The sequence below is a fragment of the Bombina bombina genome, chromosome 2 (assembly GCF_027579735.1).
Source record: "Bombina bombina isolate aBomBom1 chromosome 2, aBomBom1.pri, whole genome shotgun sequence".
In the NCBI taxonomy this organism is placed as follows: Eukaryota; Metazoa; Chordata; class Amphibia; order Anura; family Bombinatoridae; genus Bombina; species Bombina bombina.
The window spans coordinates 820,243,234-820,270,526 of record NC_069500.1 but is presented as its reverse complement, the minus strand read 5'-3'; the positions used below and the strand labels follow the sequence as shown (position 1 = coordinate 820,270,526).

The following is a 27,293-nucleotide window of genomic DNA, read 5'->3' as shown; positions in this document are numbered from 1 at the left end:
AATTCCAACAACATTAGTAGAGAAATTGTGGTTCCCTCATTATGTCCTAATCCTAAGAATTCTAAGGAGAAATCGTTGCATTCTTTGGATGTTGTTAGAGCTTTGAAATATTATGTTGAAGCTACTAAGTCTTTCCGAAAGACTTCTAGTCTATTTGTTATCTTTTCCGGTTCTAGAAAAGGCCAGAAAGCTTCTGCCATTTCTTTGGCATCTTGGTTGAAATCTTTAATTCATCATGCCTATGTCGAGTCGGGTAAAACTCCGCCTCAAAGGATTACAGCTCATTCTACTAGGTCAGTTTCTACTTCCTGGGCGTTTAGGAATGAAGCTTCGGTTGATCAGATTTGCAAAGCAGCAACTTGGTCCTCTTTGCATACTTTTACTAAATTCTACCATTTTTATGTATTTTCTTCTTCTGAAGCAGTTTTTGGTAGAAAAGTACTTCAGGCAGCGGTTTCAGTTTGAATCTTCTGTTTGTTTTTCATTAAACTTTATTTTGGGTGTGGATTATTTTCAGCAGGAATTGGCTGTCTTTATTTTATCCCTCCCTCTCTAGTGACTCTTGCGTGGAAAGATCCACATCTTGGGTAATCATTATCCCATACGTCACTAGCTCATGGACTCTTGCTAATTACATGAAAGAAAACATAATTTATGTAAGAACTTACCTGATAAATTAATTTCTTTCATATTAGCAAGAGTCCATGAGGCCCACCCTTTTTTGTGGTGGTTATGATTTTTTTGTATAAAGCACAATTATTCCAATTCCTTATTTTATATGCTTTCGCACTTTTTTCTTATCACCCCACTTCTTGGCTATTCGTTAAACTGATTTGTGGGTGTGGTGAGGGGTGTATTTGTAGGCATTTTGAGGTTTGGGAAACTTTGCCCCTCCTGGTAGGAATGTATATCCCATACGTCACTAGCTCATGGACTCTTGCTAATATGAAAGAAATGAATTTATCAGGTAAGTTCTTTCATAAATTATGTTTTTTATTACTGATTGTTTTATTTTTATTTTTTCTGTTATTAAATTTTTATATAAATATTTTTACCTGGTCATTTTATATCCTGCAAATAATTGCTATTGCTTATTTTTGAGGTACCTTAAGCTTTTAGCGCCCTTATTTAATCCCCTTTTGTACACTTTATGTATTTCTCCCGTTGCGCTCCTTCCCCGGGTTATTGTTCGAGCTAAACAGGAGAGGGCATCAGTGATCCTCATTGTTCTTTCGTGTAGTAGCCTGATAGTTGGTTTAGCTGTCTAGCAGGCGGAAGGTTTGCAGTTTGACTCCAGCTGCAGCTATTTGCACCTTGAATGTGTGCTAGCAAGCTGTTTCATGACTTAGCTGTCAGTATATTTATAAGAATCTTCAGTAGTGCTCTCCAAATAATATATCCGCTTATGGCAGGGTTATAACACAATATATTTAATTATCCTTTAAAATAAACCCTCAATCAATATGCATCTACTAGGAACCATAAAATTAATATAAATACCTGAATTCTTTTATTTAGTTAATATCTATGAACATATTGAATATATTTGTATGAACCAGAATATGAGACAATACTATATACGTTTACCTTATTAACAATAGAAGTTTCACCCAGTTAACACAATGAGACTAAAATCTTTAACTTTTAACATCCAAGCAATACAATTCTAACAGTGCTTATAATCAATAGGATAATATATATATTCTGCTATTTAACTGCAATTTATCCTAATACAATATTGATATAAAATATCAGAACTTGCACAGATAAGTTACTTAGCCTACCAGATACAAATTTAAACAATACATAGGCTTATGAAATACTAACTTGAAATACAAACTGCTTCTTTAAATCTATTTATTATAATTTAACTGTAGTGGCTATGCATATAACTTATTCTAAAACATCACATGTAATTTCAATACTTTACCCAAATAAACAAATCGATGTTCAATATTCTTCAACTGGAATGATTTCACCTCAGAATACCAAAATTGGGCAGCCAAGAGTTTAGTGAGAATTAGCCAGCAGCAGCTTTTCAGTAGGTTAGCCTCCTCTCTCTCTCTCTCTCTCTCTCTCTCTCTCTCTCTCTCAAAGCATGGGGTTAAATCCTCTGATATCACCCTGCCCTTTTTTGTTCAGTAACCATCATTGGTGAAATTGGAAACGCCCAAACGGAAACCTTGTCTCGGATTGGCCCTCGTGCTTGTCCCTGGTCCGCCCTTAGAGTTGAAACAATTGATTGGCTATTTGGATTTGCATGTGTTTTAAAAAGTCAATTTGTTTGACTGTCATACCAGTTTTAATTCCCCAGGGGGCAGCGAACAATCATAAACATAGTCTTACCATTCATTTTTGCTACATTCCAAATATCTCCTTATATTGTTTATATTCAATATAATATCATTCCTAGCATTAATAAGTCACATGTTCAAATACACATGGATCATATTTTGTCATTTTTCCTGTTTAATATGAAACATCAAATTCTTTTTAATATTACTTTACATTAAAAGAATTATACTGCTAATTATTAGCTTAAAATGCATTACAATTTGATCAGTATCCTGGCATTTCTATACAAATAACAGCCTATTTTATATTCAGAACTGCATTGTGTTCTAACATGAATATACCATATTTCATGTTTCTAATAAGTCTTGGATGTATGAATCCTCTCCATGCAGATCTGAAATAAAAGCAAGTGTTGTTAATATTTTCTTTTTTAGGTCCACAAATATCTATTTATATTCTTTAAAAACACAGACTAAGGTATTCATTGCACCTCTTTCTAAGTGCATAGATTGATGCCCATGACCAACGGTTGTCTGCAATAAAAATAGAAATAATTATTAGAAATGATCCAAGCATTCATATGTATTTGAAATGTTTATCAATGTAGTTATCACTCAACACAGCAATCATTCATTTAATATAATATGTCTCAGTTCCATATATATACATATATGGGTTATTTGAATTATTTCAAACACACATGAAACTTGCCATTATTTCTTTTTCAAAATGTATTTAATTTTACTTATGCTACATGGATTGTAAATGCTAATCTGTTTGCCCTCAGTAAATTTCAAAGTTACACCATAGCACGTGTCTTTGCTGGCTAAGTTCTTCACTGCCCCACCCACATAGCATGATGTCAATCCATGAGTAGTTGTAAAAGTCACAATACAACATATTTTCTGTTTAGCTAGCAATGCAGACGTGTATTTAATCGCAATTAACACCTATGTGCATAAAAACTGTTTCCCTATGATTTTGACCAGCTTCAAGAGGGTATTCCAGACACGTCGTCCTCACTCACAGCATGGGGTACAGAGTGCTATGAAATTTGCACTTCCTATTAAGAGCAAATGCTTCCCTTTTGTTTCTTGGGACATCCTGTCTGCAATTTTAGTCTTGAGATATGCTCAGTGGGGGAGAATTAACCATGATTGAAGTCAGTTTGTCTGATAGAAATTAATCATTTTCTACTGACCAGTCAGATCTGAATAAATATATATATTTATTAACCTTAAAATATATATTTATTAACCTTACATATACCTTGACATAGCAGTTTTTGGTGTGCCAACTAGGTGGACATGTCAATTCTGCCATCCTGGATACTTCAGTTTAGTAAGGACCTTCTCAGGGTTCCTTCCATCACCCGAATCTTGTTTCTCTACAGCTGATTGCTTGGAGATTGGAAGCTTACTTTTTCCTAGCGAGTTTTCTGACTCGGTCGTCGATACTTTATATTCAGGCATGTCAGCCTGTTATTAGGTAAATTTACCATAAGATATGGCGTAAATATCTTTCTTGGTGCGAATCCAGGGCTACTCATAGCGTAGGGTTAGGATTCCCAGGATTTGGTCTTTTCTCCAAGATGAATTGGAGAAAGGGTTATCAGCAAGTTCCTTAAAGGGACAGATCTCTGCTTTATCTAATTTGTTACATAAGCATTTGGCAGATGTTCCAATTATTCATTTTTTTTTTGTCAGGCTCTGCTAGAATCAGACCTGTGTTTAGACTCTTTGCTCCTTGAATGTGTGCTAGCAATTATGTTTTTCATATGCTAAGGAGGTGGGAGTGTCTGCTTTTTTTGCTCTCCAGTCCATTTCAGTGGGTGTCCCTGCCTAAGCTTTTCAACCGTACTAAACTGGGAGCTTCTATATGTATATTAAACTGAAGACAAATGGCCAATATACATGAAATAATACTGCTCACAGTTAATAATATGACTTATATATGGTGCAGACCCTATTTAAAGATATATAGCAAAGAACTATAAGATAAGAAATGGAACATCACATTGCATGTACCAATAGAAAGATAGGGAATCAAGCACTCTTTTTGAATTTTATAACTGCAGTATTTATTAACCTCTAAAATTAGAGTAGTTGGTACATGTCCAATATATAGAAATACTCCATTTTAAAATCACATATGGCACAAAATTATCAGAAATCTATCCACATTGTGTTAACCATATTACTAAATTCACGTGACTATAAACTTTCCCTGCATGTAGAACTAAACCGTATGTGTCAATATAGAAACCTAGTATGCAGCTTGATACACATCCACCTCGCACTACATACCGCTTAAGCTACACCCCGGCTGCACTCAGAACCCTTGGAAATTAAAGGGCCATTTCTGGGCAGGTATAATTATAGGGATCTAAGCTAAGCGATAGGGTGTTAGGTATTTACATCAATCCATAGATAGTGAGCAAGTGATATCATATGTAACACAAAAAGACCGATATGTCACAATATACACGTATCATAATTGACAGTATCACAGTTCCAGATAGCAACAAAATTTAATTTGATGGCAAACAGGTCTATTCCATTAGACACTCCACAATGCGGTATTGCCAGTTCATATAATGGTTTACTATAATAAGTCCCTTATCTGGACGAAATTGTAGACACTGTGTTCCAGCTGCAAGCTTCCTATGTGATTTCCTGATTCAAGTAATCCAAGTAGCGATGCAGAGGGAAAGTTCCAGACGTATTACGACATACAAGCGCCAAATCGTATGGCGTGGAAACCAAACAAACCGACTTCCACAAGCAGGTATGTCACATGATCCTCCAAACTAATGCCAATGCTAGATAGGGTTTACGAGGACAGAGTGATGCCTCAGGCTTTCAGGCTTATATTATTAAGAATGAATGGGAGAAACTTGGTTCGTCCTTTTCCCCCTGTACTTCTTTTAAAAAGCTATTCCCCGTTCCAGACTCGCAGCTTGAGATGTGGTGGGCCATTCCTAAGGTGGACGGTACTATCTCTACACTTGCTAAGCGAATGACTATCCCGCTCGAAGATAGCTCTTCGTTCAAGAAACCCATGGATAAAAAAAAAATTGTAGTCCGTGTTGAGAAAGATCTTCCATCTCACGGGTTTCGTTTTTCAACCGGCATCGGCAGGTGCTGTGGTGGCCCAGATCTGCTACCTATTGGTGTGACGCTCTGTCTGCTATGGTCGAGGTGGAGACCCCCCTCAAGGTGCTACAGGAATAAATTAAGGCCTTAAGGGTAGCTAATTCATTAATTTGTGATGTAAATATGCAGATTATTCACCTGAATGCCAAGACATCAGGTTTTTCTGTTCTAGCCCGTAGGGCTCTGTGGTTACAGTCATGGTCTGCTGACATGACTTCCAATTCTAGATTACTTTCCCTCCCGTTTAAAGGGAAGGTTCTTTTTGGTCCAGGCCTGGACTCTATCATTTCCACGGTCACGGGTGGCAAGGGTGCTTTCTTGCTGTAGGATAAGAAGTCGTCTAAGGGGTCTACTTTTCGTCCCTTTCGTTCGGACAAGTCCTAACGCCAGCAACCTGCCGCGAAAACAGAGCAGTGCAAGGGATCTTGGAATCCAGCTCACTCTTGGAACAAAACCAAGCAGAGCAAGAAGCCCGCCGAGACAGTTGGCATGAAGAGGCGGCCCACGATCAAGATCTCTTTTTGCCGAGGCCTGGATAAGATCTCTTTTTGCCGAGGCCTGGATAAGAGACTTAAGGACCCTTGGGTTCTGTAGGTCATAGCCCAGTGTTACAGGATAGGTTTCAAGACTCATCTGCCCATAGGCAGATTCCACCTGTCAAACTTATCAAGTCCAGAGAAGAGAGACGCCTTCCTAGGATGCGTGAGGGATCTCTCCTCTCTCGGAGTAATCATCCCAGTCCCTCTAGTACACAGAGGTCTAGGGTATTATTCAAACCTTTACGTGGTCACAAAGGAGGGCACATTTCACCCAATACTGGACCTAAAGTGTCTGTCAGTTCCATCGCTCAAAATGGAGACGATCAGGTCATTTATGTCCCTTGTTCAAGATGGACAATTCATGACGACAATAGATTTAAAGGATGCTTACCTTCACGTACCAATCCACAGGGATCACTTCAGGTTCCTTAGATTTGCGTTTCTGGACCAACACTTCCAGTTTGTGGCCCTACCATTTGGTCTGGCGACTGCCCTAATAGTCTTTAAGAAAGTTCTAGGAGCGCTGCTCACGGTTCTCCTTCGATCTCACGAATGGAAGATAAACAAAGGAAAAAGTTCACTGGTTCCCAGCAACAGGGTGAATTTCCTGGGTATGATAATAGATTCTTTATCCATGAAGATATTCTTGACAGATTAGAGACGTTGCAAGATTGCGTCCAGCTGTCTTGCCCTTCAGACCTCCTCAAGGACATCTGTGGCTAGGTGTATGGAGATGATTGAGCTCATGGTATCCAGCATAGATGTCATTCCATACGCCAGGTTCCAGCTCAGGCCTCTTCAATTGTGTATGTTGAGACTTAGATCTATCCCAACAGATATCTTTGGACATCTGAATGAGGGAGTCCCTCTCTTGGTGGATCTGTCTGGGACAACTGTCCCAGGGGACATCCTTCCTAAGATCATCCTGGGAGATTGTGACCAGATAAGGAATCTTCAACTGATGTTGAACCTGAGATTTCCTCATTTTTGTTTAAAGTCCAACATATTAGTTCTCTTTTAAAAGAGGTATATATTACTTGAGCAGTAAAGATCCTAAAGTTTCTTATAAGACTTGTAATCATTTAAATTCAGTTTTTAAGACTTGTTAATCTCCCTGAAGTTTTCCCTTTTCCTGATGCTGTCTCTGACATGATTTCTAGGGAATGGTCTAAGCCAGGTAATTTATTTACTCCTCCTGTGAGATTTAAGAAGTTATATCCTTTACCTGCTGCTAATATTGATTTGTGGGAAAGGTAGATGGGGCCATTTCCACTCTGGCTAAACGTACTATTATTTCTTTGGAAGACATTACTACTTTTAAAGACCTTTTAGATAGAAAGTTAGTCTTTTCATAGAAGGACCTTTTCTCTTAAGTGTATCCAGTCCACGGATCATCCATTACTTGTGGGATATTCTCCTTCCCAACAGGAAGTTGCAAGAGGATCACCCACAGCAGAGCTGCTATATAGCTCCTCCCCTCACTGCCATATCCAGTCATTCTCTTGCAACTCTCAACAAAGATGGACGTAGTAAGAGGAGAGTGGTGTATTATAGTTAGTTTTTTTAACTTCAATCAAAAGTTTATTTTTAAATGGTACCGGAGTGTACTGTTTATCTCAGGCAGTATTTAGAAGAAGAATCTGCCTGCATTTTCTATGATCTTAGCAGAAGTAACTAAGATCCATGGCTTTTCTCACATATTCTGAGGAGTGAGGTAACTTCAGAGAGGGAATGGCGTGCAGGTTTTCCTGCAATAAGGTATGTGCAGTTAATATATTTCTAGGGATGGAATTTGCTAGAAAAATGCTGCTGATACCGGATTAATGTAAGTTAAGCCTTAAATACAGTGATAGCGACTGGTATCAGGCTTATTAACAGAGATACATACTCTTATAAAAGTGTAATATAAAACGTTTGCTGGCATGTTAATCGTTTTTATATATGTTTGGTGACCAAACTTATTGGGGCCTAGTTTTTTTCCACATGGCTGGTTTGATTTTTGCCTAGAAACAGGCTTTCCACTTTCCACTGTTGCAATATGAGTGGGAAGGGCCTATTTTAGTGCTTTTCTGTGCAGATAAAAATACTGACAGAGACATTCAGCTTCCCTCTGCATGATACAGGACATCTCTGAAGGGCTCAAAAGGCTTCAAAGTCGTGTTTGAGGAGGGCAACTATCACAGTAGACTGTGGCAGTTGTTGTGACTGTGTTTAAAAACGTTTTTGTCATTTATTATTCTGTTTTTGTTATTAAGGGGTTAATCATCCATTTGCAAGTGGGTGCAATACTCTGCTGACTTGTTACATACACTGTAAAAATTTTGTTAGTGTAACTGCCTTTTTTACTGTTATTTCAAATTTTGTCAAAATTTGTTTCTCTTAAAGGCACAGTAACGTTTTTTATATTGCTTGTTAACTTGCTTTAAAGTTGTTTCAAGCTTGCTAGTCTCATTGCTAGTATGTACAAACATGTCTGAAACAGAGGATACTTGTTCATTATGTTTAAAAGCCATGGTGGAGCCCCATAGGAGAATGTGTACTAAATGTATTGATTTCACCTTAAACAGTAAAGATCAGTCTTTATCTATAAAAGAATTGTCACCAGAGGGGTCTGTCGAGGGGGAAGTTATGCCGACTAACTCTCCCCACGTGTCGGACCCTTCACCTCCCGCTCAAGGGACGCACGCTAATATGGCGCCAAGTACATCAGGGACGCCCATAGCGATTACTTTGCAGGACATGGCTGCAATCATGAATAATACCGTGTCAGAGGTATTATCCAGATTGCCTGAATTGAGAGGCAATCGCGATAGCTCTGGGGTTAGACGAGATACAGAGCGCGTAGATGCTGTAAGAGCCATGTCTGATACTGCGTCACAATATGCAGAACCTGAGGACGGAGAGCTTCAGTCTGTGGGTGACGTCTCTGAATCGGGGAGACCTGATTCAGAGATTTCTAATTTTAAATTTAAGCTTGAGAACCTCAGTGTATTGCTTGGGGAGGTATTGGCTGCTCTGAATGACTGTGACACAATTGCAGTGCCAGAGAAATTGTGTAGGCTGGATAAATACTATGCAGTGCTGGTGAGTACTGATGTTTTTCCAATACCTAAAAGGCTTACAGAAATTATTAGTAAGGAGTGGGATAGGCCCGGTGTGCCCTTTTCCCCACCTCCTATATTTAGAAAAATGTTTCCAATAGATGCCACTACACTGGACTTATGGCAGACTGTCCCTAAGGTGGAGGGAGCAGTTTCTACTTTAGCAAAGCGTACCACTATCCCGGTTGAGGACAGTTGTGCTTTTTCAGATCCAATGGATAAAAAATTGGAGGGTTACCTTAAGAAAATGTTTATTCAACAAGGTTTTATTTTACAGCCCCTTGCATGCATTGCGACTGCCACTGCTGCGGCGGCATTCTGGTTTGAGGCCCTGGAAGAGGCCATCCATACAGCTCCATTTACTGAAATTGTTGACAAGCTTAGAACTCTTAAGCTAGCTAACTCAGTTTAGTCAAATGAACAATGGCATCAGAAACAAATAACGGCTAAGAATTCCGGATTCGCCATCCAGGCGCGTGGGGCGCTATGACTCAAATCCTGGTCAGCTGATGTGACTTCAAAGTCTCAATTACTCAACATTCCTTTCAAGGGGCAGACCTTATTCGGGCCTGGTTTGAAAGAAATTATTGCTGACATTACTGGAGGTAAGGGTCATACCCTTCCTCAGGACAGGGCCAAATCAAAGGCCAAACAGTCTAATTTTCGTGCCTTTCGAAATTTCAAGGCAGGTGCAGCATCAACCTCCTCTGCTTCAAACAAGAGGGAACTTTTGCTCAATCCAAGCAGGCCTGGAAACCTAACCAGTCCTGGAACAAGGGCAAGCAGGCCAGAAAGCCTGCTGCTGCCTCTAAGACAGCATGAAGGAGCGGCCCCCTATCCGGCAACGGATCTAGTAGGGGGCAGACTCTCTCTCTTCGCCCAGGCGTGGGCAAGAGATGTTCAGGATCCCTGGGCGTTGGAGATCATATCTCAGGGATATCTTCTGGACTTCAAAGCTTCTCCTCCACAAGGGAGATTTCATCTTTCAAGGCTATCTGCAAACCAGATAAAGAAAGAGGCATTCCTAAGCTGCGTACAAGATCTCCTTGTAATGGGAGTGATCCATCCAGTTCCGTGGACGGAACAAGGACAGGGGTTTTATTCAAATCTGTTAGTGGTTCCCAAAAAAAGAGGGAACCTTCAGACCAATTTTGGATTTAAAGATCCTAAACAAATTCCTCAGAGTTCCGTCATTCAAGATGGAAACTATTCGAACCATTTTACCCATGATCCAAGAGGGTCAGTACATGACCACAGTGGACTTAAAGGATGCCTACCTTCACATTCCGATTCACAAGAATCATCATCAGTTCCTGAGGTTTGCTTTTCTAGACAGGCATTACCAATTTGTAGCTCTTCCATTCGGGTTGGCTACAGCCCCAAGAATTTTTACAAAGGTTCTGGGCTCACTTCTGGCGGTCCTAAGACTGCGAGGCATAGCGGTGGCTCCTTACCTGGACGATATCCTGATACAGGCGTCAAGCTTTCAAATTGCCAAATCTCATACAGAGATAGTTCTGGCATTCCTGAGGTCGCATGGGTGGAAAGTGAACGAAGAAAAGAGTTCTCTATCTCCTCTCACGAGGGTTTCCTTCCTAGGGACTCTAATAGATTCTGTAGAAATTAAAATTTACCTGACGGAGTCCAGGTTATCAAAACTTCTAAATGCTTGCCGTGTTCTTCACTCCATTCCGCGCCCCACGGTGGCTCAGTGCATGGAAGTAATCGGCTTAATGGTAGCGGTGATGGACATAGTGCCATTGGCACCTGCATCTCAGACCGCTGCAATTATGCATGCTCAGTCAGTGGAATGGGGATTACACAGATTTGTCCCCTCTACTAAATCTGGATCAGGAAACCAGAGATTCTCTTCTCTGGTGGTTATCTCGGGCCCATCTGTGCAAGGGTATGACCTTTCGCAGACCAGATTGGACAATTGTAACAACAGATGCCAACCTTCTAGGTTGGGGTGCAGTCTGGAACTCCCTAAAGGCTCAGGGTTCATGGACTCAGGAGGAGAAACTCCTCCCAATAAATATTCTGGAGTTAAGAGCAATATTCAATGCTCTTCTGGCTTGGCCTCAGCTAGCAACACTGAGGTTCATCAGATTTCAGTCGGACAACATCACGACTGTGGCCAACATCAACCATCAAGGGGGAACCAGGAGTTCCCTAGCGATGTTAGAATTCTCAAAGATAATTCGCTGGGCAGAGACTCACTCTTGCCACCTGTCAGCGATCCATATCCCTTGCGTAGAGAACTGGGAGGCGGATTTTCTAAGTCATCAGACTTTTCATCCGGGGGAATGGGAACTCCATCCGGAGGTGTTTGCTCAATTGGTTCTCCGTTGAGGCAAACCAGAATTGGATCTCATGGCGTCTCGCCAGAACGCCAAGCTTCCTTGTTACGGATCCAGGTCCAGGGACCCAGAAGCGGCACTGATAGATGCTCTAGCAGCGCCTTGGTTCTTCAACCTGGCTTTTGTGTTTCCACCGTTTCCTCTGCTCCCTCGTCTGATTGCCAAAATCAAACAGGAAAGAGCATCGGTGATATTGATAGCACCTGCGTGGCCACGCAGGACCTGGTATGCAGACCTAGTGGACATGTCATCCTTTCCACCATGGACTCTGCCTCTGAGACAAGACCTTCTAATACAAGGTCCTTTCAATCATCCAAATCTAATTTCTCTGAGACTGACTGCATGGAGATTGAACGCTTGATTCTATCAAAGCGTGGCTTTTCCGAGTCAGTAATTGATACCTTAATACAGGCACGAAAGCCTGTCACCAGGAAAATTTACCACAAGATATGGCGTAAATATCTTCATTGGTGTGAATCCAAGAATTACTCATGGAGTAGGGTTAGGATTCCTAGGATATTGTCCTTCCTCCAAGAGGGTTTGGAAAAAGGATTATCAGCTAGTTCTTTAAAGAGACAGATTTCTGCTCGGTCTATTCTTTTACACAAGCGTCTGGCAGAAGTTCCAGACGTTCAGGCTTTAGTTAGAATTAAGCCTGTGTTTAAACCTGTTGCTCCTCCATGGAGCTTAAACTTGGTTCTTAAAGTTCTTCAAGGGGTTCCGTTTGAACCCCTTCATTCTATTGATATCAAACTTCTTTCATGGAAAGTTCTTTTTCTGATGGCTATTTCCTCGGCTCGAAGAGTCTCGGAGTTATCTGCCTTACATTGTGATTCTCCTTATCTGATCTTTCATTCAGATAAAGTTGTTCTGCGTACAAAACCTGGCTTTTTAACTAAGGTGGTTTCTAACGAGAATATCAATCAAGAGATTGTTGTTCCATCATTTATGTCCTAATCCTCCTTCAAAGAAGGAACGTCTTTTGCATAATCTAGACTTAGTCCGTGCCTTGAAGTTTTACTTACAGGCTACTAAAGATTCTCGCCAAACATCTAACCTGTTTGTTGTTTACTCTGGACAGAGGAGAGGTCCGAAGGCCTCGGCAACCTCTTTCTTTTTGGCTTCGGAGTATAATCCGTTTAGCCTATGAGACTGCTGGACAGCAGCCTCCTGAAAGGATTACAGCTCATTCTACTAGAGCTGTGGCTTCCACCTGGGCCTTTAAAAATGAGGCCTCTGTTGAACAGATTTGCAAGGCTGCAACTTGGTCTTCCCTTCATACTTTTTCCAAATTTTCCAAATTTGATACTTTTGCTTCTTCGGAGGCTGTTTTTGGGAGAAAGGTTCTACAGGCAGTGGTTCCTTCCGTTTAAGTTCCTGCCTTGTCCCTCCCATCATCCGTGTACTTTAGCTTTGGTATTGGTATCCCACAAGTAATGGATGATCCGTGGACTGGATACACTTAACAAGAGAAAACATAATTTATGCTTACCTGATAAATTTATTTCTCTTGTAGTGTATCCAGTCCACGGCCCGCCCTGTCCTTTTCAGTTAGGTCTAAATTTTAATTAAACTACAGTCACCACTGCACCCTATGGTTTCTCCTTTCTCGGCTTGTTTCGGTCGAATGACTGGATATGGCAGTGAGGGGAGGAGCTATATAGCAGCTCTGCTGTGGGTGATCCTCTTGCAACTTCCTGTTGGGAAGGAGAATATCCTACAAGTAATGGATGATCCGTGGACTGGATACACTACAAGAGAAATAAATTTATCAGGTAAGCATAAATTATGTTTTTTTAAGCAGGATATTTGCTTAGGTCAGCTATTTCTATTGCTGATGTGGCTGCTGCTTCAACTTACTGGTTGTCTGGTCTTTCAGAACAGTGTTCTGATGACTGCTAGTGCTAATCTTTTGGGTTTACTAGAGTGCTAATTTTTTTTTTGCGATGCTATATTTGATAGTATGAAGATTAATGTAAAAAGCATGTTTTTGGCAGTCCTTGCCAGGAGAGGCTTATGGCTTAAATCCTGGTCTGCTGATATGTCAAAATCTAGATTATCGCTTTCCTTTCAGGAAAATAAGTTGTTTGTTTCTGATTTGGATTCCAATAAATATACTGTTTCTGCAGGTAAAGGGGGTTTTCTTCCTCAGGACAAAAAGTCCAGAGGGAAATCTAAGCCTCTAATAGTTTTTGTTCCTTTCATCAGCATAAGGCACCTACGGTTCGTTCTGGAGACTTGGTGTTAAATGGAACAAGTCAAAGCAAGGTAAGAAATCTAGTCCTTCTACCAAAACTGCATGAAGGTGCGACCCCCGATCCAGAAGTTCTGGTAAGGGGGGGCAGGTTAAACCTCTTTCAGGATGTTTGGTTTCAGTCTGTCCCAGATCCCTGGGTTCTGAATATAGTTTCTCATGAATTTTGAATAGGATTCAGAACAAAGCCTCCCAGAGGATTTTTTTTTCTGTCCAATGTTGAAAGGAATCCTGTAAAAACTCAAGCTTTTTTTTAGTCTCTCTCAGATCTGGAATCTACGGCAGTGATTGTTCCAATTCATTTACAGGAACAGGGGATGTAATTTTATTCAAATCTCTTCATTGTCAGACCAGTTCTTTATCTAAAAGCTCTGAACAAGATTGTAAGGATTCTATCTTTCAAAATGGAAACTATTCAGACTATTCTGACTTTTGTTCAGCTAGATCAGTTTCAGAACACAATAGATTTAAAGGATGTTTACCTTCATCTTCCAATTCAGAGAACATTTCCAGTTTGCCTTTCTGGACAGGCATTTTCAGTTTATTTGTGGGTACTTGAGAGCACAGGGAGTTTGGGATCCTTGGGATGCGAGACTACCTATAAATGTTCTAGAACGCCATGCAAATTTTCTGGGCTCTTTAAGCTTGGCCTCTGAAAACGGAGATGAGATTCTCTTTTCAACAGAGGCACAATGTTGCAGCAGTGGCTTATGTCAAACATCAGCGGGGGACTCACAGTTCCCCGGCCATGAGGGAGTTGTCTCAAATTCTCTCATGACCAGAAATCAATGCTTGTCTAGTTTCTGCAATTCATATTCCAGGGGTGACAACTGGGATGCGGGCTTTCTCATTTGTCAATCTCTACATCCAGGTGGGTGGTCTCTTCACCAGGATGTGTTCAATTAGATTATGGATCTTTGTGTTCTCCCAGAAAAAGATCTGATGGCCTCTCATTTGAACTACAAACTTCCCAGGTACTTGCAAGGTCCAGGGATCCTCAAGTAGAGTTAGTGAATACTCTAGTAGTTCCTTGGTCATTTCAGCTTGCTTATCCGTTTCCTCCTTTGGTACTTCTACCCCAAGTGATTTCCAAGATAAGCCTAGAGAAATCTTCAGTAATCCTGATAGCCCCAGCTTGGCCTCGCAGACTTTGGTATGCAGATCTACTTCAAATGTCCAGCTGTCCTCCTTGGCCTCTGCTGTCAGACCTTACACTTTCAAAGTCTGTTTAACCACCCGAATCTCAAGTCTCTGAACTTGATGGCCTGGAAATAGAACATTTAGTCCTTAGATGTAGGCGTTTCTCTGATTCTGTGATTTAAACCTTAATTTAGGCTAGTAAAGCTTATAACTAATTTATCTCAAGGTCTGGAATGCCTTTATTTCTTGGTGTGTAGCTCATGGGTTTTTCCTGACATTCTTTCAGAATTCCTAGGGTTTTGCAGTTTTTATTGGATGGTCGTAAGGTTCTATCTGTAAGTTCTCTGAAGGGGCAGGTTTCTGCTCTTTCAGTTTTGTTGTATAGGGAGATTGCTAATCTTCCTGAAAGTCAGTTTTGTTCAATCTCTGGTCTGTATTAAACCTGTAATCAAGATAATTTCTCCTCCATAGAATCTTAACTTGATGTTTAGGGTTTGTAGGCTCCTTCTTTTGAAACCTATACATAAGGAGGGTGTTAAACTGCCTTCTTGGAAAGTGTGATTTCTTTTGACTATCTGTTCTGTTATAAGAGGTTTTTTTTATCTGTTCTTTCTTGTAATCCTCCTTCCCTGATTTTTCATCAGGGTAAACATTTTTACAGACTTCTTTTGACATTTTGCCTAAGGTTGTTGCTTCAGATAGAATTAGCAGAGAGATTGCTGTTCCTTATTTTTATCCTAATCCTAAGAATGCCTTAGGCAAATCTTTGCATACTTTGGACATTGTTAGGGCATTAAAATATTACATGGAATTTTAACTTGGTGTTAAGGGTTTTGCAGGCTCCTCCTTTTGAACCTATAATGTGGATATTTAACTGCTTTCTTGGAAATTATTTCTCTTCTGCTAGAAGAGTTTGAGTTCTCTGATCATTCTTGTGATCCTCATCTGATTTTTCATCAGGATAAGTCAGTTTTATGGTTGACTTTTTGCTTAAGGTTGTTTCTTCAGACAACAGACATTTTTGTCCTAATCCCAAGAATGCTTCAGAGAGATCTTTGAAGCATCTGAATAATTTGGACAGTGTTAGGACATTCATATTGATGCTTCTAAAGACTTTAGACTAACTTGTAGTTTGTTCATTTACTTTTCTGGTCTTTGGAAAGGTCAGCAAGTTTCTGCTGTTTCTTAGGCCTCTTAATTTTAAACTTTTTACAAGGATTACTTGGTCAGCCTCCACCACAGTGAATTACTGCTCATTCTACTAGGTCAGTTGCCACTGCTTGGGGCTTCAAGATTGAGGCTTCAGTTGACCAGATTTGCAAGGCAGCAGCTACTTGGTTGTCTTTGCATACGTTTACAAAATTCTGCCTTTTTTTTATTTTTTTTGCTTCTTCTATGGCAGCCTTTGGTAGGAAGGTTCTTCAGGCAGTTGTCTGTTTGATTTTTTTTTCCTGTTTAATTTATTTTAAGTGCATTAAAAAAAAGTGCATTTTTTTTAAATCCCTCGCTTTATTACTCATGGACTCAACAGGTTGGCTATTAGTTCCCAGGAATAATGGATAGTGGACTCTCACCACCTGTATGAAAGCAAACATAATTTGTTTACCTTATGTATTCTTTTCTTTCATGGTGGTGAGATTCCACAAGAACCCACCCTTATGTTTTTTTTGGGGGTTCTTTTTTTTTCTTTAGCATCTTATTTTCCTTGCTCCTTTTTATGGCTTTTATTCCTTTTTCTTATCTCATTTTGCTTGGCTATACATTACTGAGGTATGTGTGAGGTGCAAGGGGTTTTATATAGGGCTCTTGGGGTTTGGGAATCTTTGCCGCCTTCTAGTGGTAGAGAAGAGTAATTCCCAGGAGTAATGGATACTCAACTCCCACCACCATGAAATAAATTTTCAGGTAAGCATACATTTTAGTCTCTCTAAGTATTTCATTTCCCTTTTTAACAGGACAGTAAACATTTTAAAGTGGAATGAAATCCAAAACATTTTTCACTCAGATCATACCATTTTAAAATTGTTCTATTTAATTTGCTTCTTTTGTTATCCTTTGTTGAAAAGCATGCTTGAGTAGGCTCGGGAGCAGCAATGCACTACTGATAACTAGCTGCTGATTGGTGGCAGCACATATATGCATCTTGCCATTGGCTTACCCAGTGTATCCACATAGCTCCCAGTAGTGCTGTTCCTTCAACAAATTATACCAAGGAAATAATGCAAATTTGAGAAAAGAAGTAAATTGGAAAGTAGTTTAAACTCATATACTCTATCTGAATATATTAATGCATAGTCAAACAACTTTGCAATATACTTTCATCAGTTATTTTGCCTCCTTTTCTTATTTGTCTGAAAATTGTGGATTTTCCATTTCTGAAAACCTAAGCATGTGCCCTGCTGTCCTGCTGCAAAATTATTTGTAAAGCATATATGTGCATCCACCAATCAGCAGCTAGCTCCCAGTAATGAATTGCTTCTTCTTCAAAAAAAGATATCAAAAGAATGATGAGAATGTGATGCTAGAAGTAAATTTTAAAGATGTTTAAAACTGCATGTTCTATCTGAATCATGAAGGAATATATGGCACTTCTAAATAACAATATTTTTGCATCATCACCTGCTTTTTAAAGGCAATTTTAAAAAAAAAGTACAAAATCCTCTTAAAATAAACATCTGGTTGGAGGGTACTTAACAAGGGAACTAAAGATTTCACTTATTACTCCACAGTGCATGGTACCCATTCAAGAATAGACTTGATCCTAATCAGTCAGGTCCTATTGCCACTGGTAAAGCTAGCGTTTATTCATAACTGTTCATGGTCTGATCACGATATGATGATAATTGATCTAGAGGGAATGATCAACCCCAATAGAGTTAGATACTGGTCACTCCACCCTAGCCTAATTCAGAATACCATTGTTCTTCAGAAAGTACAGCAGCACATTAAAGATTTTGTAGATATTAATGCAGGATCAACGTCCAATCCAAATTTTGTATGGAGTGCACTTAAGGCCTCGGTGAGAGGCCTGCTAATTGCCGAATCTAACAAAATAAAGAATTATAATGCCAAACTAGATAGCTTGAGGGTAGAAATTGCTGCACTCAGAGAACAAATAAAAAAAAAAAAAGCCCCCCAAAAAAAGGTCTTAAAATTACTTAAAATTAAAAACGAAGAAATAAACCAACTATTAGATAGAGAAGTGATCCAGTCGATAAAAGCGGTAGACACCAGATATTATATTTACGCAAACAAACCAGATAGGATGCTGGCAAATAAACTAAAAGACCTGACGAGGGCGACTACAATCCCACAAATACAAACTACCTCGGGACAAGTCACAAATGATCCCCAACAAATAGCCAATGAGTACCAACTTTTATAACAATCTTTATAATTTACCTAGTAGTAATACAAATAATAACAAGAGAGATGAATTGATTCGATTCCTAGAAGATAGCAAATTAAAAACTATCACAGAAGAACAACTAGAGAATTTGAAGTCCCCCATAACAATACAAGAGATGATGCTGGCTATCAAAGAACTTAAAAGAAACAAAGCACCAGGCCCTGATGGGTTTCCAGGCTCATTTTATAAAGACCTGCAGTTATCACTGGCTCCCCAATTGAGGATACTGTTTAATAACATCTTGCAAGGAGTAGATATTCCCCCAGATTTGTTGACTGCAAGGGTGACGGTCATTCCAAAACCTGGCAAGAGCAAACAATACTGCCAAAATTACCTGCCAATTTCCTTAATAAACCAGGACCTAAAATTATTCACAAAAATTTTGGCTAACCGATTGACCTTACCCGTTAGAAATTTGATAGACAATGACCAAGTGGGTTTCATCTCGCAAAGAGAGGCACCAGATAACACTAGGAAAGTGATTGACCTGATTAATTATGCGACAGTTGGGAAGATGCCTTCTCTGTTTCTAGCATTGGACGCAGAGAAGGCATTTGATAGAGTTAACTGGGAATACATGTTTGCAGTGCTTAGCAAAATGGGATTTAAAGGCCCCTTCACTACTGCCTTAAGAAAGATATATTCAAGCCCAGATGCATACATAAGACTCTCAGGGTATCAATCAGGCAGAATAAAAATCCGTAATGGCACAAGACAAGGTTGCCCCCTGTCACCCCTACTTTTTGCTCTATGTTTTGAGCCATTGGCGGTTAGGATAAGGGATAATCCAAATATTGCAGGTATACGGGTGGGGGATAAGGAATATAAAATTTCATTATTTGCTGATGACGTCATCCTTGCAGTCACAAAACCTTTACTTTCGCTCCCGATGGTATATTCCATAATAAATAAATTTGGACAGTTGTCTGGATATAAAATTAATGAAGGCAAGTGTGAGGCCCTTAGCACATATCTCCCAAAGCCAACAAAGAAATTATTAGAAATTAACTTTACATTTAAATGGGCCAAATCATCTTTCAAATATCTAGGAATCCACCTCACAAAAGATGTGCACTTACTTTATAGGGAAAATTATGTCCCCATGTTCACACACATTAGAGAGCTATTAGTGAAATGGACTAAATTTAACATCTCCCTGTATGGAAGAGTAATATCTGCCAAAATGACAATATTGCCCAAACTCCTATACCTATTCAGAACACTCCCAATTTCAATACCGTTGTCAGAATTATATGTAATGCAGAAGGCAATTTTAAAATTCATTTGGGGAGGGAAAAGGGCTAGAATAAACAAACACAATATGATGAGACATAGGGGAGAGGGAGGCATCGGATTACCTAACCTAATATCATATTATTATGCAGCTAGATTGGCCCAGACCACACAATGGTTTAAATTAGGACTTACACCACAATGGGTCCAACTAGAAAAAGACATGCTTAATGTAAGAAGATTGGATAATATTCTTTGGGCAACACAACAAAACAGACCCGGTCACATCAAACAGTTCATTGCGATCACACACACTGCTTTTATTTGGGACACAGCGACTAGGAAGTATCATTTACTCAACGAGAGGTCCAGACTGACCCCGCTCTCCCCTCTTGAATCTTTAGTTGACATACATACTCAAAGGAAATGGGAGAATAAAGGCCTCTACCGAATAGCAGATGTTTATGTTAATAGCGACCTACTATCCTTCTCTCAATATGCAGAGCTAGGCACACCCGGGCAAAATGAGTGGTTCCACTACTTACAACTTAAATCCAGAGTTCGAGAGATAATGGGATTAGATAAGCCTCCAAACAATACTATATTAGAATCACTATGTTTATCGAAGGAGGTTAGGAGGGGACTGATAGCATTGCTCTATCCGGCTATTAATGGTGGCTCAAATAGGGACAAGAGTGTAATAATGACTAAATGGGAACAGGATTTGGGCAGGACATGGACAATAGATAATTGGGTATCAAACATTAATAGAGGTCTATCGTTTTCTCCAAATGCCATGTTGAAGGAAAACTATATTAAAGTACTCTATAAATGGTACATATATCCCACAAGATTTGCCAATACACAGGACAGCAGGCCCCACTTGTGCTACAGGGGTTGTGGGGAGGAAGGGACATACTTACACATGTGGTGGCATTGTGGAAAGGTTACAGAGATTTGGAATCAGACTTCAAGGTATCTAAGCCTTATTCTAGAAACTAATATAACACTTACCCCTGAACAGGCTTTGCTTCATTTTCCTCCAGATAATAAAGTGAAAAGACATCACAAGCTAATAGCCTTGATCTGCACGGTTGTGAGAGTAAGCATAGCTAGATTTTGGAAGGTGGATCCACCCTCATTTGAATATATTAAAAGTAGAATAGATTATCACTTTACAATGAGTAGCGCCTCGGCAGAGCTTCTTAATACCAGGGATAAGTTTATACAACAGTGGGAACCATATATTATGTATACTGAAAAAGAAAATAGAGCTAGAATCCTAGCAAACCAACAAGAGGAAACAAACCAACAGTAGGAAACAATCCGGTTAGAGTGCCTCAATGAGTGAGATAATTGAGTCTTCAGGAGCAAGATGAACGGGTAGAGATGAGGGGGGGGGGGGAGGAAATAGGGATTTGATCATGATTGAGATTGAGTCAGGCTAGATGGAAAGCGGAATTAACACACCGTTATATTTTGGAATGTTACTGAAAGGTCGATAAACCAAAATTACTCTTATCTTGTGTGGAAAACTCACATATTCAATCACTTGAAGGCTGCAATGTTATTGTATTTGTATTTTTTGTTTTTATGTTTCTAACTGTTATTTAAGATGCTGTATGTAATAACATTCAAAAGTCAATAAAAAAACTTTCATATAAAATAAACATCTGAAAATTGCTTAAAAATAAAAAAATTATGTTTTTTTTTTTTTTTTTCATCTTTTTAGGGGTTGGTCAGGTTGTATTGCAGGTAGCTGCAGCCACAAACTGCAAGCATCACTATGGTATTGAAAAGGCCGATATCCCAGCCAAGTATGCAGAGGTAAGCCCTGGCAGCCCATTCCAAAACTGCTGTAAAACCAGAGATATTCTACTTAAAGAGGCATTGTTCAACATTTTTTTATTTATTTAAAGGAAGACACTTTAAAAGGTACCATATCCTTCTCCACCAGTAAAACAGAGGCGTCAGTTCTTATTCGCCAGTGAGGATTAGTGGGAAATACAAAGCCAATAATGGAAGCTTAGTTTCAACTTGAATTTAAACAGCTTTTAACTGAACATTTTTTTCAGGCAAAAAATATTCCAGCATATAATATTAATGGTGCTCTTTCATGTGCATGATGAAAGTTTTTTGAGTAGATTCTCCCTTTCAATCAGAAAATACGGAATCTGCGTGAATAAAAGAACACATTGCTAAATAAGTGTATTTGTAATGTTGTCTCTTATAGATATTTATAATGCCTGAACAAAAGTCCTTCACCACTTGTGGTGGAAATACATTCTCGAGTCCCCACAGGGCTCTGCCTTTTTATTTTGCTACCTTTGAGAATGCAGTTAGGTTTTTGTGTTTATTTCAGTGCTCATAGCATTTAAAGCTGATTCTGGAACACTTTTTTCTTTCATGTAATTAGCAAGAGTCCATGAGCTAGTGACGTATGGGATATACATTCCTACCAGGAGGGGCAAAGTTTCCCAAACCTTAAAATGCCTATAAATACACCCCTCACCACACCCACAATTCAGTTTTACAAACTTTGCCTCCTATGGAGGTGGTGAAGTAAGTTTGTGCTAGATTCTACGTTGATATGCGCTCCGCAGCAGGTTGGAGCCCGGTTTTCCTCTCAGCGTGCAGTGAATGTCAGAGGGATGTGAGGAGAGTATTGCCTATTTGAATGCAGTGATCTCCTTCTACGGGGTCTATTTCATAGGTTCTCTGTTATCGGTTGTAGAGATTCATCTCTTACCTCCCTTTTCAGATCGACGATATACTCTTATTTATATACCATTACCTCTGCTGATTCTCGTTTCAGTACTGGTTTGGCTTTCTACAAACATGTAGATGAGTGTCCTGGGGTAAGTAAGTCTTATTTTCTGAGACACTCTAAGCTATGGTTGGGCACTTTGTTTATAAAGTTCTAAATATATGTATTCAAACATTTATTTGCCTTGACTCAGGATGTTCAACATTCCTTATTTTCAGACAGTCAGTTTCATATTTGGGATAATGCACTTGAATCAATTATTTTTCTTACCTTAAAAATTTTGACTTTTTTTCCCTGTGGGCTGTTAGGCTCGCGGGGGCTGAAAATGCTTCATTTTATTGCGTCATTCTTGGCGCAGACTTTTTTGGCACAAAAAATCTTTTCTGTTTCCGGCGTCATACGTGTCGCCGGAAGTTGCGTCATTTTTTGACGTTCTTTTGCGCCAAAGATGTCAGCGTTCCGGATGTGGCGTCATTTTTGGCGCCAAAAAGCATTTAGGCGCCAAATAATGTGGGCGTCTTATTTGGCGCTAAAAAATATGGGCGTCGCTTTTGTCTCCACATTATTTAAGTCTCATTATCTATTGCTTCTGGTTGCTAGAAGCTTGTTCATTGGCATTTTTTCCCATTCCTGAAACTGTCATTTAAGGAATTAGATCAATTTTGCTTTATATGTTGTTTTTTCTCTTACATATTGCAAGATGTCTCACGTTGCATCTGAGTCAGAAGATACTTCAGGAAAATCGCTGTCTGGTGCTGGAACTACCAAAGCTAAGTGTATCTGCTGTAAACTTTTGGTAGCTATTCCTCCAGCTGTTGTTTGTATTAAATGTCATGACAAACTTGTTAATGCAGATATTTCCTTTAGTAATGTACCATTACCTGTTGCAGTTCCATCAACATCTAATGTTCAGAATGTTCCTGATAACATAAGAGATTTTGTTTCTGAATCCATCAAGAAGGCTATGTCTGTTATTCCTCCTTCTAGTAAACATAAAAAATCTTTTAAAACTTCTCTTTATACAGATGAATTTTTAAATGAATATCATCATTCTGATTCTGATGACTCTTCTGGTTCAGAGGATTCTGTTTCAGAGATTGATGCTGATAAATCTTCATATTTATTTAAAATGGAATTTATTCGTTCTTTACTTAAAGAAGTACTAATTGCTTTAGAAATTGAGGATTCTGGTCCTCTTGATACTAATTCTAAACGTTTAGATAAGGTCTTTAAATCTCCTGTGGTTATTCCAGAAGTTTTTCCTGTTCCTAGTGCTATTTCTGAAGTAATTTCCAGAGAATGGGATAAATTGGGTAATTCATTTACTCCTTCTAAACGTTTTAAGCAATTATATCCTGTACCGTCCGACAGATTAGAGTTTTGGGACAAAATCCCTAAAGTTGATGGGGCTATTTCTACCCTTGCTAAACGTACTACTATTCCTACGTCAGATGGTACTTCGTTTAAGGATCCTTTAGATAGGAAAATTGAATCCTTTCTAAGAAAAGCTTATCTGTGTTCAGGTAATCTTCTTAGACCTGCTATATCATTGGCTGATGTTGCTGCAGCTTCAACTTTTTGGTTGGAAACTTTAGCGCAACAAGTAACAGATCATGATTCTCATAATATTATTATTCTTCTTCAACATGCTAATAATTTTATCTTTGATGCCATTTTTGATATTATCAGAGTTGATGTCAGGTTTATGTCTCTAGCAATTTTAGCTAGAAGAGCTTTATGGCTTAAAACTTGGAATGCTGATATGGCTTCTAAATCAACTCTACTTTCCATTTCTTTCCAGGGTAACAAATTATTTGGTTCTCAGTTGGATTCTATTATCTCAACTGTTACTGGTGGGAAAGGAACTTTTTTACCACAGGATAAAAAATCTAAGGGTAAAAACAGGGCTAATAATCATTTTCGTTCCTTTCGTTTCAACAAAGAACAAAAGCCTGATCCTTCATCCTCAGGAGCAGTTTCAGTTTGGAAACCATCTCCAGTCTGGAATAAATCCAAGCCTTCTAGAAAAGCAAAGCCAGCTTCTAAGTCCACATGAAGGTGTGGCCCTCATTCCAGCTCAGCTGGTAGGGGGCAGGTTACGTTTTTTCAAAGAAATTTGGATCAATTCTGTTCACAATCTTTGGATTCAGAACATTGTTTCAGAAGGGTACAGAATTGGTTTCAAGATGAGACCTCCTGCAAAGAGATTTTTTCTTTCCCGTGTCCCAGTAAATCCAGTGAAAGCTCAAGCATTTCTGAATTGTGTTTCAGATCTAGAGTTGGCTGGAGTAATTATGCCAGTTCCAGTTCTGGAACAGGGGATGGGGTTTTATTCAAATCTCTTCATTGTACCAAAGAAGGAGAATTCCTTCAGACCAGTTCTGGATCTAAAAATATTGAATCGTTATGTAAGGATACCAACGTTCAAAATGGTAACTGTAAGGACTATCTTGCCTTTTGTTCAGCAAGGGCATTATATGTCCACAATAGATTTACAGGATGCATATCTGCATATTCCGATTCATCCAGATCATTATCAGTTCCTGAGATTCTCTTTTCTGGACAAGCATTAACAGTTTGTGGCTCTGCCGTTTGGCCTAGCTACAGCTCCAAGATTTTTTTCGAAGGTTCTCGGTGCCCTTCTGTCTGTAATCAGAGAACAGGGTATTGTGGTATTTACTTATTTGGACGATATCTTGGTACTTGCTCAGTCTTTACATTTAGCAGAATCTCATACGAATCGACTTGTGTTGTTTCTTCAAGATCATGGTTGGAGGATCAATTCACTAAAAAGTTCATTGATTCCTCAGACAAGGGTAACTTTTCTGGGTTTCCAGATAGATTCAGTGTCCATGACTCTGTCTTTGACAGACAAGAGACGTCTAAAATTGATTTCAGCTTGTCGAAACCTTCAGTCACAATCATTCCCTTCGGTAGCCTTATGCATGGAAATTCTAGGTCTTATGACTGCTGCATCGGACGCGATCCCCTTTGCTCGTTTTCACATGCGACCTCTTCAGCTCTGTATGCTGAATCAATGGTGCAGGGATTACATAAAGATATCTCAATTAATATCTTTAAAACCGATTGTACGACACTCTCTAACGTGGTGGACAGATCACCATCGTTTAATTCAGGGGGCTTCTTTTGTGCTTCCGACCTGGACTGTAATTTCAACAGATGCAAGTCTCACAGGTTGGGGAGCTGTGTGGGGATCTCTGACGGCACAAGGAGTTTGGGAATCTCAGGAGGTGAGATTACTGATCAATATTTTGGAACTCCGTGCAATTTTCAGAGCTCTTCAGTCTTGGCCTCTTCTGAAGAGAGAATCGTTCATTTGTTTTCAGACAGACAATGTCACAACTGTGGCATACATCAATCATCAAGGAGGGACTCACAGTCCTCTGGCTATGAAAGAAGTATCTCGAATTCTGGTTTGGGCGGAATCCAGCTCCTGTGTAATCTCTGCGGTTCATATCCCAGGTATAGACAATTGGGAAGCGGATTATCTCAGTCGCCAAACGTTGCATCCGGGCGAATGGTCTCTTCACCCAGAGGTATTTCTTCAGATTGCTCAAATGTGGGAACTTCCAGAAATAGATCTGATGGCGTCTCATCTAAACAAGAAACTTCCCAGGTATCTGTCCAGATCCCGGGATCCTCAGGCGGAAGCAGTGGATGCATTATCACTTCCTTGGAAGTATCATCCTGCCTATATCTTTCCGCCTCTAGTTCTTCTTCCAAGAGTAATCTCCAAGATTCTGAAGGAATGCTCGTTTGTTCTGCTGATAGCTCCGGCATGGCCTCACAGGTTTTGGTATGCGGATCTTGTCCGGATGGCCTCTTGCCATCCGTGGACTCTTCCACTAAGACCAGACCTTCTGTCGCAAGGTCCTTTTTTTCCATCAGGATCTCAAATCCTTAAATTTAAAGGTATGGAGATTGAACGCTTGATTCTTGGTCAAAGAGGTTTCTCTGACTCTGTGATTAATACTATGTTACAGGCTCGTAAATCTGTATCTAGAGAGATATATTATAGAGTCTGGAAGACTTATATTTCTTGGTGTCTTTCTCATCATTTTTCTTGGCATTCTTTTAGAATTCCGAGAATTTTACAGTTTCTTCAGGATGGTTTAGATAAAGGTTTATCCGCAAGTTCTTTGAAAGGACAAATCTCTGCTCTTTCTGTTCTTTTTCACAGAAAGATTGCTAATCTTCCTGATATTCATTGTTTTGTACAAGCTTTGGTTTGTATAAAACCTGTCATTAAGTCAATTTCTCCTCCTTGGAGTTTGAATTTGGTTCTGGGGGCTCTTCAAGCTCCTCCGTTTGAACCTATGCATTCATTGGACATTAAATTACTTTCTTGGAAAGTTTTGTTCCTTTTGGCCATCTCTTCTGCCAGAAGAGTCTCTGAATTATCTGCTCTTTCTTGTAAGTCTCCTTTTCTGATTTTTCATCAGGATAAGGCGGTGTTGCGAACTTCTTTTGAATTTTTACCTAAAGTTGTGAATTCCAACAACATTAGTAGAGAAATTGTGGTTCCTTCATTATGTCCTAATCCTAAGAATTCTAAGGAGAAATCGTTGCATTCTTTGGATGTTGTTAGAGCTTTGAAATATTATGTTGAAGCTACTAAGATTTCCGGAAGACTTCTAGTCTATTTGTTATCTTTTCCGGTTCTAGAAAAGGCCAGAAAGCTTCTGCCATTTCTTTGGCATCTTGGTTGAAATCTTTAATTCATCATGCCTATGTCGAGTCGGGTAAAACTCCGCCTCAAAGGATTACAGCTCATTCTACTAGGTCAGTTTCTACTTCCTGGGCGTTTAGGAATGAAGCTTCGGTTGATCCGATTTGCAAAGCAGCAACTTGGTCCTCTTTGCATACTTTTGCTAAATTCTACCATTTTGATGTATTTTCTTCTTCTGAAGCAGTTTTTGGTAGAAAAGTACTTCAGGCAGCGGTTTCAGTTTGAATCTTCTGTTTATGTTTTTCATTAAACTTTATTTTGGGTGTGGATTATTTTCAGCAGGAATTGGC

General features: G+C 39.4%; 1 protein-coding gene across 1 annotated transcript in view; it reads left to right on the top strand.

Moving 5' to 3' along the window:
- Window positions 1-27,293, top strand: part of DOT1L (DOT1 like histone lysine methyltransferase) — a 742,223-nt gene that overhangs the window by 297,686 nt on the left and 417,244 nt on the right. Inside the window, exon 2 of the mRNA XM_053700101.1 lies at window positions 21,167-21,313. Coding sequence (XP_053556076.1) covers window positions 21,167-21,313 — 147 coding nt within the window. The remainder of the gene's footprint in view (window positions 1-21,166; window positions 21,314-27,293) is intronic.